The following is a 13490-nucleotide window of genomic DNA, read 5'->3' as shown; positions in this document are numbered from 1 at the left end:
GCCCCTCTCCCTCTGGACATGTCAGGGACCAGGTGGCATCCTTACAGCATGACCCACCCTCTTCATCTGGCTCCACCACCAGTTCTATCTATATTCTTTAACTGTCACTGGTCATAATGGTGAACATATATATTAAGCTTGGCTGACCGGGGAACAGAACCCTTATTTAGGAGAAAGATGGTCCTTTACAAGGAGAAATAGGCACAATGTGGGTAACCATACATATTGCAGGGAACTAGGGATGGATGGAATCAATCAACGCGCTAAAGATGAAACCACCTGACTCAGAGATGGACAATCCAGTAGGTGACTCCTAATTGAGTTAAACTTAAAAAGACTTCTGACTTGATTGGCACCATGTTCCCAATTGACATCAGACTTGACTCAAACTCCTGGATAAAGACTCATGGACATTCAGAGTCATTCATAATTTAATGTGGAGCTGAACCTTTCTGCAGAAGAAAGTCATTTATATTTTTTTTACAACCAGCTCCGATCTTTTAACCAGTTCCTCTAGCATTTAGTGATGCTGTGATTGCAGAAATGAACAGAAAATCATGTGAGCTCCGCAATATTTGCCAGCGTTTACAATTTTTCAAATTAATCACAGCTTTCCGCTCGTCCGTGTATGTTGTCTGCTGGTCTGTGCCTTGGAGATCACATGTCATATGCACAACAGACACTAGAAAAGAAACTATACTGCATTTTTCTCTCAGTGCATTTGACTGCCCCAGTGATCGGAGTAACTCGGCCATACTTCCATAGACCTCAGCAGAGTCGGAAATTTCAGGTCCAGAGAGTAAAAAGTCCAGACCAAGGTTTTGTTTGAACTGACTAGTTGAGTACTCTGTGACTGTGACTCTTTATGCTCAACTGGTTGGTTGAAAGTACATCATGGTCTGGATTTTTACTTTCTGGACCTGAAATTTCCATCTCTGGATCTTAGCTAGCCTTTACTTAATAATGCAAAGGCTCGGGGGAAAATACAGTGACTGGGTGAGAACAGAATAGAGAGAAAATAAGACCAGACATGTTGTCATGCCCACAACATTCCGCGCAAACCTTACCATAAACAACGTGATACATCACAAATTTATAAAAAATGTCCTCAAAAAAAGCACGTAGAATTTCGCAAGTTGAATTGCACATTTTGAGAAAAGCAGTATTGTATTTGTAGTCTAAAGGGAACATGCAGTTGTTTATATTTAATGTTTCCATACTGCTGTTAAAACATTTCTGAAGAAGGTACACACAGGCCTGTATACAGGAAGTCACGTAAAGAAACTAGCATTTCGACATGATGTTATTGCTGATGCTGAGCTTTGAATACATTTTAGATAATGTGATTTTCAGTTGTTTGCTCACACCACCCACTCAGTACCTTCGCTGTGTTTTATGTTATAATTTGTTATTGGCTTCAAGCCATAATCTGTACATAAGGTATTGATACACCTTTGTTCCTCAGTGAGGCAATGTTTGCATTGAAGCAAAACATCAATTTAAGGGAATACTCTAGTGTTTTTTAAACATATATGGCTCTATTTTAATGATCAGAAGTGCACAGTCTGAAGTGCATGGCACAAGTTCACTTATGGTGTGACCAACCCACTTTTGCTAGTTAAAAAAATTGTCACAGCGTCTGGCGCATGGTCCAAAAAGGTTGTACTAAGTCTCAGAATTAGTCACGGGTGAGTTTGAGGCGTAACATGCTATAAACAAATATCTCATTTCCTTTTCCCTTTAACAAGCAGGTGTGCTTGCACCTTGGCAGACTAGTAGACTAGCCAGGTAGTAGACTAGAATGCTTGGTAACACTTTATATGAATGCCTATAAGAATCTATGAACACATTTATAACACATTATAGTGCATTCATAAAGCATAATAAACATGTCTATAAATATTTAGAAAAAGGCATAACTCATTATAACCATGTTTATTATGCATTATGAATGCTTTATGAGGCTCTCAACTCTAATGCACTATGAATACTTTTATAATGCAGTACAAAGCATCGTTAATTCTTATAACGACCATTATAATGCATTATGAAGGTATCTATAGTGCATTATATTGCTTTAAGTAAAGATTAACCAAATGTTTCTATGTAGAGGAAACGGATCTGCCTGTGAGCAAAGTGAAAGCACGTGAGCAGACCATCTGCAGTCACAGAAGGATAGAGGTTTGTGTTCCTACAGAACCTAAGACTATAGAGAGTAGCGCGGGGCAGCTTTACACCAAATGACCAAGATGACAGTAGTGCGCCACAACTTTAGCTAAAACTCATGATTTTATTCAGACATTGGAAATTTGTCTGCATCAGTGAAATCGCTTGAAGTGATGTTACTGGGTTCACATGACCAAGTGTCTCCTACAGCTGCCCTTGCCTTCCTTTGTTGCCACCTAGTGCTGCTGTGACAATTATACTGTGATTTGTCTCAAAAAAACGATCAGGTGTAGATCTACATCCATATAATTTTTTTTGTGAGGTGGTAATGATTTCATCAAATACTTTTTGAATTCTTACATTCAATAGGCAAAATGTAATCATTCTTCCATTTATTTGCAATCAATTTTGGTGCAAAAAAAGATATCATTTCCTAAAATATATTGTCATGGATTGTAGGGCACGGACCGGGGAAGCAGGCAAAAGAGATAAAGACGGGGGTAAAATAAAGGGATTTAATGGGCAAACGAAGGGGCCTGAGCAACAAACAGCAGAACAATACAATGACAGAACTAGGGAAACATACTCTTATGTGGACTTAAATACACAGAACTAATGAAGACAATTCGAAACAGCTGGTAAAGACAGGGAATCCTCACGGGGTTAATGAGGGGGGCGTGGTACACAGGAGGATCGGACAAGTGGCTCATGATAGAACCAGACAAGAACTGACATACCACAGGGAACGCAGACAAACACAAGGGCAACAAAAAATGACATACAGAGGAAACACCAACGGGAGGAACGAAGGGACCAGGCGTGAACACGGGTGAAAGAGAGTGACGAGGAGCAAACACGGGGAGCACAAAAGGAGGAGTCAAGGAGTAAAATGGCGGGGGCAAAGAGGGAGCTGGAGAGAACCCTGGCTGGCGAAAAGCGGAAGCCGCAGGTGCGACGGGCGATCGTGAGGAGGAGGGACCCTCGGCGACTGCAAGGCTGTAGCCGGAGGGGATGCCGAAGGGATTGAGGAGGAAGGCAGAGGGACAGACAGAGTGGGCAAGGAGAAAGATGGAGGGGACTCTAGAGGGGGTGAGGAGGGAGGTGAAGCCGCGGCAGGTGAACATAGGTGACCGACGAGTCGTAGCGGGGGGACCCGCAGGTGACCGCCGAGTAGAAGCCAAGGGAACCGCAGGCGATCGCTAAGCAGGAGCCGGAGGACCCGCAGGCAACGGCTGAGCCAGGGGATACGAGGGCGAGCCAGGGGGCTGGGCGGGTGGGACCCGACCTCTACGTACCTGTCCCCTCACTTTTCGGGACACAGAGAGGCAGGGACCCAGCCGGGACCTGCCATGCGGGGCTGGTGAAGGAGGAGATGTCACTGGGGTAGTTAGGGTGATCCCCGAGGGGTCCTATTCAAGCTCCTCCTCCATCTCCACTAAGGGAGGAGGAGCGATGGTCCGACAGTCAGGGTCCTCCTTGGGGACAGGGGCCATGGGAACAGGGTCAGGAACTTGGTGAACTGGAGTTGGACGGTCTGGAACCACGGGGGGCAGAGCAGGAGGGTCTGGAGCCACGAGGGGCAGAGCAGGAACCACAGGGGACGGAGCATTCACCGCCTGGTCGGGAACCACAGGGGGCGCAATGGGAAGCGACGGCACAGGAACCCAGGGGCCACTGCGAGCACTGCCGGCACAGGAACCACGGGGCGTGCTGCGGGAATCGCCGGCACAGGAACCGGTTTGATGTTGTATGATTTGATATAATAAATATCAAACAAGCTTATTTATTTGGAAAATAAAAAAACTGTATTGAAAAAGATAATTAGGAAGGTCCGCCATGTATGCTGTAAGCTAGTAGGCATGGATGCGTTTATTGCCCATCTGTATTGACTGTGAATATCCACAGAGGCCTTTCCAATGTATAAATGTTCCCTTGACCTTGAACCCAACCTGTTGAGTCCATAGCTTATGACATGTATCTCCACAGGATTACACCATCACCATGTACTTCCAGCAGTCATGGCGGGACAAGCGTCTATCCTACACGGGGATCCCTCTCAACCTCACCCTGGATAACCGTGTGGCTGATCAGCTGTGGGTGCCGGATACGTACTTCATCAATGACAAGAAGTCCTTTGTGCATGGCGTGACAGTAAAGAACCGCATGATTCGGCTGCACCCCGATGGCACCGTGCTCTATGGCCTCCGGTGAGTCCTACTGTTTTCTTGTTGAGTGACATCCATTCATTCTATCCTCCCCCATCCGGTAGATGTAGTACTATTGGTATATGACTGTCAAACATTTGCTTCCATTGATGGCTAATAGCACATTACAAAACATAGAGCTGTCAAAGAGTCAACTTGGCATAAGTGTGGCTTGGCTAAGCTCCCAATAAAAACCCAGGGACAAGTGTAAGCAGTATTGGAGCAAGTGCTATACAATTTCCATAGTTCTGGATTGCAGTACCTGAAGAGGGATTGATGAATAAATATCCTATAACTTGAGCATCCTCCTTTCCATACACCTAACACGGCTGGAACTACTGTATACATGCAACAATTTTATATATATGTTGCATTTTTTAGTGGATGCTTTATCCATAAAAACATCCCATATTTAAATGCCCAATGGTGAAATTAATCTGCAACAAAGAGTACTAACCCACACACCACCCCCGCATCGTTAGCGTGGATGCTCCTGCAAGAGCGATCTTTCTTTCAGACAAATAAAAATACTATCCTGTAAAAAATGCCATGGGAACGATTATTATTAAAGATGAAAAGTTATGTAGTTTTCTTGAGTTATATATGTATTTTAGGGTCAGTGTAGTTGGGTGGCAGTATAGTCTTTTACCTGCGGGGTTTTAAAATCCCGAGTGCGCAGGGCTGGAAGGTCTGCAGAGATCTCCTTTGGCAGGGAAACACATGTAGTTAGATGTATTAGTGTCTCTCAATTGCCCATTGTGTAATTTTGTGTGAGCCCAGCACTGTTGGGTAATTCAGGTCTAGAGAATAAAAGTCCAGACCGGGATTTTGTTTCAACCAACCAGTTCAGTACTCTGACTCTTCATGCTCAACTGGTTGGTTGAAACAAAATCTTGGTCTGGACTTTATTCTCTAGACCTGAATTACCCAACTCTGGTGCCCAATGATGGACGTGGCATCCAGTCCAGGGCATTCCTGCTGCTTTGCTCAGTGCATCCTGGGAATCATGTTCTGGAGAAGTGATTATGGAAGATGGATGGGTGGAACACTTGTAGCAGAATAGAGTTTCTCTCTTTTTTCCATATGTTAATTTTTCGCATTGTCAGCCTTTTCTTTACAGGCAGATCCAAACAGGTCTGGACCTGCAAGTGAGATTATGTTCCCATGAGCTTTGATTAAACATACGTCTGAGGTCTGCTGACCTATTTCATCATCAGAGCCTTGACTTGTACCCTGCTGTCTTCTCTTCAGATATTGGGCCCCCGAGGCTATTGACTAATTTAAATAAGCTCTCAGAATTGAGATGTATTAGCCACTTATGCTTAAGATCGTTTAAATATTTATCTCATGAGCCGCTATGTGTTCTGCAGTTTGCGTTGTTAGCTCATCTATTTCTACATTGAGGCTGGAGGTTTGTCTCTTAACAAGGCAGAAGGAACATGGAAAATGGAGTAACCTTGTGGCATATTGAAAGGCACAAGCTATAGCAGGTGTCATACAAAATTAAGTGGAACGAAGTCAAAAATAACATATTTTGGGAGAAAATATTTGTAAAAATTTAATTTTGTATCCTAGTATTTAGCTACTTACAGAAAGAATCGATTTCTAAGCAAGAAAATCTATAGTCATTCAATATAATATAGCAGTATGATAGAAATCTGAGACCACACATGCACTTGTAATGTGAATTTAGCATACTTTCTCATGTGCGAGTAATTTAAACAGCAAGACAAGTTGCCTGTATTGATATAAATGTACATGTAGTGAAAGATGTCATCCCTTTCAAAAGGTTTGTGCATTTGAGAGCTAAAAATGTCAATTTATTCTATGTATCGGTGTATCGCTCCATTCTGGCAGCATTACAAATGTGTGTTTGGGGGATGCTAATGATGTGTTTCAGAATGGGAGGGGCATTAAGTGGGTCGTTCATGAGGACTCCTATAGAGAATCGTGCCTGCCTTGAGTGCCAGGGTTCCGTTTTTTAATTATCCTTTGAACGATGTGATTCTCATCCACGGAAAAGTCATATAACAGTCTGCAGCTGTCATAATTGTGTGTTTTAGTCAGTACTATTCAGTGAAGATATATCTCACACCCCCCAACTGATCTGAAGATCCCAGGTTTGTGATCCATCATGGCTCTGTGTGCTACCCCAACAATGACAGGTAGTGTTTCAAATGTTTTATATGTCTTTTACTCTTTTCGAATTAATCTGTTTTCCAGACATTTTGCTGTCATACACATTCTGAAAAATAATTTGATATATATTTTTTTAAACTGAGTCCAGGTAAGATTCTTATCTGATTCCTGTAAAATCTGTGCTAGCTATTGCTAATAGTAACTCCTCTGATATCCACGATTGCCGGACTGTAAAATTTAATTAAAGCTATAGCGAATCATTTGCTTCAGAGTATCAATGACAGAGATAAGGCTTGGGGTCCTGTGGGCGGGAACCCCTTGCAGCTAGGTGGAATGAGCGCAAACAGCCTTGTTATAGGAAAGGAATATTCTAGCTGCTACGTGCCGAGTCCACTTGTTTGTGTAAGAGAAAAATACCACGAAAGGAAACTACTGTTAAGACAAAGGCTGCTATTTTTGGTCTCTTTGATATAAATACTCTGACTTCTGGTTACTCAGCTGATTTGACACTTCACACTAAGTTCAATGCTCACAAATCACATATCCCAGCATTCCAAAATGTTAATTTTATTTATTTTTTATGTTAATGCCCATGCTTTTGCAAACCTGAATAATCCCAGGGCTGGTATGCTGGCGCAGTGGTTAGCGCCATCGCCTCACCCCTCCACACCCGGCATTCAATCCTCTGCCACGGCTTGATGTGTGTGGACTTTGCATGTTCTCTCAGGGTGCTTCCTCTGGCTACTCCTGAGAGATGCTGTGCCTATAGTCTCCAGCCCCTCTGCCACCAAACAGGACAAGCAGTTACAGAACATGGACGAATGTACAACACCAGTTCATAATTAAACAAGGCACTCTTTATAGGCAGCACCTTCAAAAGAACAACATTCATGTTCAGTACCTGCTTATCCTATTGGGCGTTACAAGGGTACAGAGCCTATGGGGACAAGGAACAGAACAGCCCAGGATGAGATGCCAACCGCTCACACCTATCAGCAATGCAGTAATTCCAATTCACCTCAGCACCCAAGGGAGAACATGCAAGCTTCACACACACGCAGTCATGGCGGGGACTTGAGTACAGGGTTCAAAGGTGTGAAGTAAAAGTGTTAAACCACTGCACCACCATGCCGTCCCTAAACTGAATACCAGTGATGCCAAACCTAATGAACATATATTTATCTATTTATTATCTGATACTTTCAGGTATAAGCACATATGCACTCATGATTATAAGAGAGTTCTTAACTCTCTGAGTCCAAGACATTTTACCAGCAATTTTACCTGGGGTGCATGGGTTGCAATCGCACCCCATACAGGATTAAAATGTTAACATATTAAGTTCAATAAAATTATATTAATATTTTTTTTCTGTGTGTGTGCAGAGTAGGTTTATATTACATTGTGGGGACAAAATGGACCCCACAATGTAATAAAATCCTGTTATTTTGACATTTGACAGTAAAAACTCCCAAAGTCTTTTGTTTGCTTACTTATGGTTATGGTTAGGGCTGGGTAGGGGTTAAGGTTGTCATGTTGACGAGAGTTTCCCCCATAGAAATGAATGGAGAGTCCCCACAAACATATAATTGCAAATCTGTGTGAGTGTGTGTTTGCAAATGAATTTTTCTGAATGAATGACAGTAGTTTTGCTCTCTCACCTTGCTTCCCCTGGGAGAAAAGCCTAGAGTCATCTGTAGTCTAAGAAAATTTCCAGTTATATGCATGTTGCTACATTGGATTGCATTTAAATTTCTACAAGTTTGTATGGTGCATAATACACAGATATAAAGGGGACGAAGCTAACAAAGTGAATTACATCAATCAGAATGTACAGTATGTTTTGCAAAGTCAAGTTCTCAAATTGCCGCTTCAGTTGTTTTGAGAGAATGAACCTTCTGAGAAATGTGTCAAATCAATAGAAGAAGCCTGTGAACGCTGGGATAAGAGGAGTCGGCCTGCTTTCACAAGCTGTACATCTTCATGCTTCTATTGATTTGAAGGTTTTCTGAGGTTCTTCATGGAGACTGAAAATCTGAAGAATCCGCAGACCACACCGTCAATCAGGGATGTTTTTGCTTTATCTCTGCTAGGCAGCCCCGGAGGACTCACGCTACTAAATGAGCATTAGCACGCCATGTAATCAGCAATCACAGCATGTCATTAAGAGCAACAAGCGAGGGTGGCTGAGTACTGAATCGCAGCCAGGGTGACCATTTATAACACGATACTGTACTGCTATATGGCCAGGCTTGCTTTCAAAACACAGCTCTGCTTCCTGCCAACACTACTTGGCACATACTAGCTAAAATCAAATATGGAGAATCAAGAAACTGCTAGCACACTGATTTGATTATGTGCTGAATAAAATGTATAATGCAATGAGTCCAATTTGTTTGCACATTTCATATTTGTATTTAACACTGATTTTCGTCAAGACTCACGTAACCTTTAAAATGTAAGTTTTAAATCTAAGGCTAATAATCTGCTCAGATTATTTTTGGTTGATGCATGCTAGAAGGGGCATGTTTGCATCCCTACTTGGTGAGGGCACCATTAAAATTAATGGCCGTGACAAGATTCAATGGCATTGTCAATAGGCGAAGGCTATGGTGTATTTCCATGCAATGATGATTTCTGTTCATTCTGTTTTATTTATTTATTTTATTTTTGGAACTGGCACAGAACTTAGCTAGCTGTTCCGTGTATTACGGCAGACCTTGTCTGGGGTTTGGTAGAAAGTTCCGGAAAATGTGACTTGGCAACCCCCCGGTCATTCCTGTTACTGGATTACAGGATGCTGTGAAGATCTGGCATGGTGACCTCATTCACAGCTCCCACCAAATATTCTCAGTTATCTACACAAAAAACTGAGCTCAGAACAGTTGAAAGCATGATGTCATTAGATGATTTTCATTACCTCGGACAGACTGGATGAATTTGTTTCTGTTGGAAAAAGTAATCAGATATAAAGGATATGCCAATGTGAGTAACAATCTGCGTGTTTGCCCTTTGGGATGAAAACTGCACAGAGCTGGTATGCTGCTTTCGCTTTATATGTAAATGCATGCTTACGATACATAACATGCATCGAGACTATTTCACTGGTTCATCTGCCCAGGTGAGCCTATGGCAAGAACCCCATGTCCTTTGTCATTATAATGAATAACAAAAGTCATTCTAAATATATAAGAACGAAGAATGCATGTGACTCCTCACCAAAATAATTGCATCATCTTCCTGCCTTTCTGTTTTATCGTGTCCTCTGGGTTTTACAAATGTTTTCAGTGTAAGCTCACCTATTGTTTTTCTTCTTTTTGTTAGCTTTCCAAGAAACTTTTAAGTGTTATTTTTTGTCCTCTCATCCTCTCATAAGGCTTGCAGTTTTTTTTTTTACAAAAAAAGGGTATTTTCCTCATGAGTAAGATAAAGTGGACGAATTTGTTCAATCGATCCTTTTCCTATATCCACATACGGTATGTAGTAGAGGGTAACAGCCCTATTCCGCAAATGAGAGAGTGCCAGTCATATATTTTTGTACTGTATATGTGAAAACAGACATGATTATTATATAGCGCTAGAGAAACCCCATTTCAGATTTTACTGAGGGACACCCCACCCATTCCCCAGGTCGCCAGATTTTACCAATTGTCCGTTTTCGATTAGCAATGATCACGCAAGATTGACCAATTTACCCCGATTCGCTAAGTTTACTGGTCGAGCACTTCCACTTGAAAAGTCTCTGCACAGCCCTGCAACAATGTATATAAAGGTATCTCTTCTGGTCCTAGAGTTATTTTTTTAGGACCAACCTGTCCATCCATCCATCCTCTGTAACTGCTGATCCTATTCATGGTCGCAGGTCAACAACCTCTTTTCAAAGAAAATGCTTTTCCTATCTAGCATATTTTCATTCTTTGTTTTATTCCGCATGCATGTTTAAGAATAATGCAGTGCTGTATGCTGTTACCTGAATACAGCTACCCTCAGTGTATATTATGGTATGTTTACTGAAGCAGTACTTTTTAAGTTCTGTATCTTACACTAGGGTAGAGATGTGGGGCTCTTTTGAGAATCTGTTAACATTTTTATAATAAAACTGGGAACTTAAATATTATACTAATTGCAACTCAGTATTAGGGTATGTTTGCATATACAGGAATACTAATCTCATTTGCCTGATAAGCGGTGCCCTCTTTTGCCCTTAGAACAGCTTTAGTCCATCTTGGAATGCAGTATATGTGTTTATAACACGTGTAGTTGGATATTGGAAATTCTTTGAAAATAAAAGCCTCCAGCTCTTTAAGAAATTAAGGAGATGAAAATCTCCTGATCCAGAACTTTCCTTTAAAGGTTCAGCGATGATTAGATCTGATGATTGTGGAGACCACAGGAGAGGTTTGTCTTCACCCTGGAGTTCATGGAAGGCCTCTTGCAGGACGGATGGGGGCATTACCATCTCAGAAAATGGTGACATCAATTGAGCAGTTTTTCACCATAGGATGCACTAGGTCCTGCAAAATTGCCTCATATTCCTCGGTCATTACAACTGCTTGCAGACCAATCTTTGGACTTCTTGGCCATCTGTACCATTACAGATGTGATTGTGGATTGGCGCAGTACTTTAACTTTCCCCACAAAAAAAGAAGAAAAAAAAAATGTAGAGTTTCCACAAACATTTACAGTAATTACAAATCTGTGTGTGTGTGTGTTTGCGTCATGAAATAGGAAAAAGGGTGAAAGATCATATTGCTTTTTCCCATTTCTCTAGTCTGCCAGTTTTGTGTGCTTTTCACTATGTTATGCATCTTTGTGATAAAAGCAGTTTCCACTTTGTGTGGCTCACAAACATACCGTTTATATACAGTTTTTGTAGCGAATGAGTCATAAGGCAAATTCAGTTATTTGATCCTTCTTGTGGCCATCCTTTTCTGATGTTTATCAACTACTATGCTAGAGGTTCATGTATCAATGACCTTTAACCTGTGGATACACTTCCTGTTTATCAACGCAGCTTGCCTATGTTTGATATATGTACCGTCATGACTTATTTTTTTGATATATACAGATAAATATACATATATACACACCATCGTGCACACGTGGTTCAACTTCCAGCTCTATAGCCTCGTAAGTATTGGTTCCTTGCTTCACTTTTCAAAGTTTTGAAATATTTGCATAATCAATCGCAAGCTTTTGAAGTCCCACCCCAAAGTATTGAAGAACCAAAGAAGTACCCCAGCTGGTTTGGCACTTTTTGGTACTGGAACTTTTGGTACTGGTACTTTACTGAACGTAATTGGAAAAGGGAAAGTACCGAAAGTACTATATGAAAAGTACGTATGGTACTTGGGGCAGTGGAAAAGCGTCCAAGGGGGGCACAACTTAATAATTTAAATATAGAAGTCTGTTTATTTGGGGATGAATGAAACCTAATTAAATATAGGAGGGGGACAAGTCCTCCCTCCCCCTCATCTCTTGATTCAAACAAAAAGGGAGAACAAGGTGACACCTGTCAAGCAACACCAGCTTGCTGCTCGTTTTCTGTCAGACGTTTGGGAATTTTCTCATATTGTCTCAGATCAGTCTGTATCCTCTTCACAAAGCCTAAATATCCTGTTACAATATACACTTACAAGTTGCTGACTGAGTATCTGTCAGGTATTAAAATACAGACGCTCCTCTACTTACGAGTGAGATACGTTCCTAATGGGCATTCATAACTTGAAATGTTTGTTAGTCATTATTCAACATCATTGTAAGTGTATACGCAAGTACAAAGAACTAGGATGCTGGGAGTACGCACGCTACACTGCTGCGTGGCGGGAGTAGCGGCCCGAAGTCATACTACCCAGAATTGGTGCGCAGAAAAAAATTGATGTTGCGGACAGAAAACGGGAGCCCAATGAACACAGTTTGGACTTACAGTCCTGTAAGTTCGTATGTCTGAAAGTTAGTAAGTTCAAAGTTCGTAAGTAGAGGAGCGTCTGTAATCTTATATTCTAGCATATATTCAGTGCTTACTGCTTAGCGTAAGTCTTTCTCAATTCCTTTACTCAACCTTCAAAGAACCAAGCATGGAAAATAGTTGAGCTTTGTAGTAGGTACTAAATCTACACACAGGATTGCTTTAAACACATACAGGAACAAAATTATTTTGTTATATACAATAAAGAAGCTTTGTGTACCCTTTCAGTTTCATGGAAGTGTACCCATACAGCTTAATACTGGATTAATGCCTTTAGTTGGAATAAAATTCCTTTATTGTCAAAGATAATTACGAGGAGTAAGCATGCAAGATTGTCACCTTTGCATAGCCCGTGTTGCTCTCCTATGAGACACACACACAGAAATGCATGTGACAATGAATCTTTTATTCAGAGCGCAGGACCATTTTGCCTTTTATCCAGCACCCACTTGGGGTTAAGGGCCCCTCTAAAGGGACCAACAGTAATATGACTATTCAGCAGCCTCAGTCAAACACTACCTCATACTCTGCTTTAATAACAGCAATAAGTCTGTATGGAAAAAGCGTCTACTAGTTTAGCACATCTGGATTATTCTTTTACATTTTCTGCCGTGTATCTATGCAGTGGAGCTGAAGCTCCTTTAGATAGGGTGCATCCTTCATCATATACTGTATACAGTCCTTGTTTGGTCAGTTCAGAGGTTTTCTGCTGAATGGTCTAGACCATTTCAGGACATTAATTGTATTTTCCCAAATATCCTGTGGTTGATCTGGCTCCTTTTTTCAGATATTTGATTTGTTTGCTTCAGGCGCATTGCCAAATTAATCAATCACAATTATGTATTCAACAGCTGTGTTTCATTCTTATATCCAAGGAGTTTGGGGCTGTCTGATTTGCCCCTCCTTGTAGATTTTGGGTGCTCTGCTAGTTTAGTGTTAGATTCCTCCAGGTTGGTTCCAGATTCCTTCTACAGTCTCAACACACACGGCAAGGTTAACTGGCATCACTAAAT

General features: G+C 41.5%; 1 protein-coding gene across 1 annotated transcript in view; it reads left to right on the top strand.

The window, feature by feature from the left end:
- Window positions 1-13490, top strand: part of LOC125721156 (gamma-aminobutyric acid receptor subunit beta-1-like) — an 85558-nt gene that overhangs the window by 32661 nt on the left and 39407 nt on the right. The window contains exon 4 of the mRNA XM_048997182.1: window positions 4153-4373. Coding sequence (XP_048853139.1) covers window positions 4153-4373 — 221 coding nt within the window. The remainder of the gene's footprint in view (window positions 1-4152; window positions 4374-13490) is intronic.

The sequence above is a fragment of the Brienomyrus brachyistius genome, unplaced genomic scaffold (assembly GCF_023856365.1).
Source record: "Brienomyrus brachyistius isolate T26 unplaced genomic scaffold, BBRACH_0.4 scaffold32, whole genome shotgun sequence".
Lineage (NCBI taxonomy): Eukaryota > Metazoa > Chordata > Actinopteri > Osteoglossiformes > Mormyridae > Brienomyrus > Brienomyrus brachyistius.
This window is presented reverse-complemented; position numbering and strand designations above follow the sequence as displayed.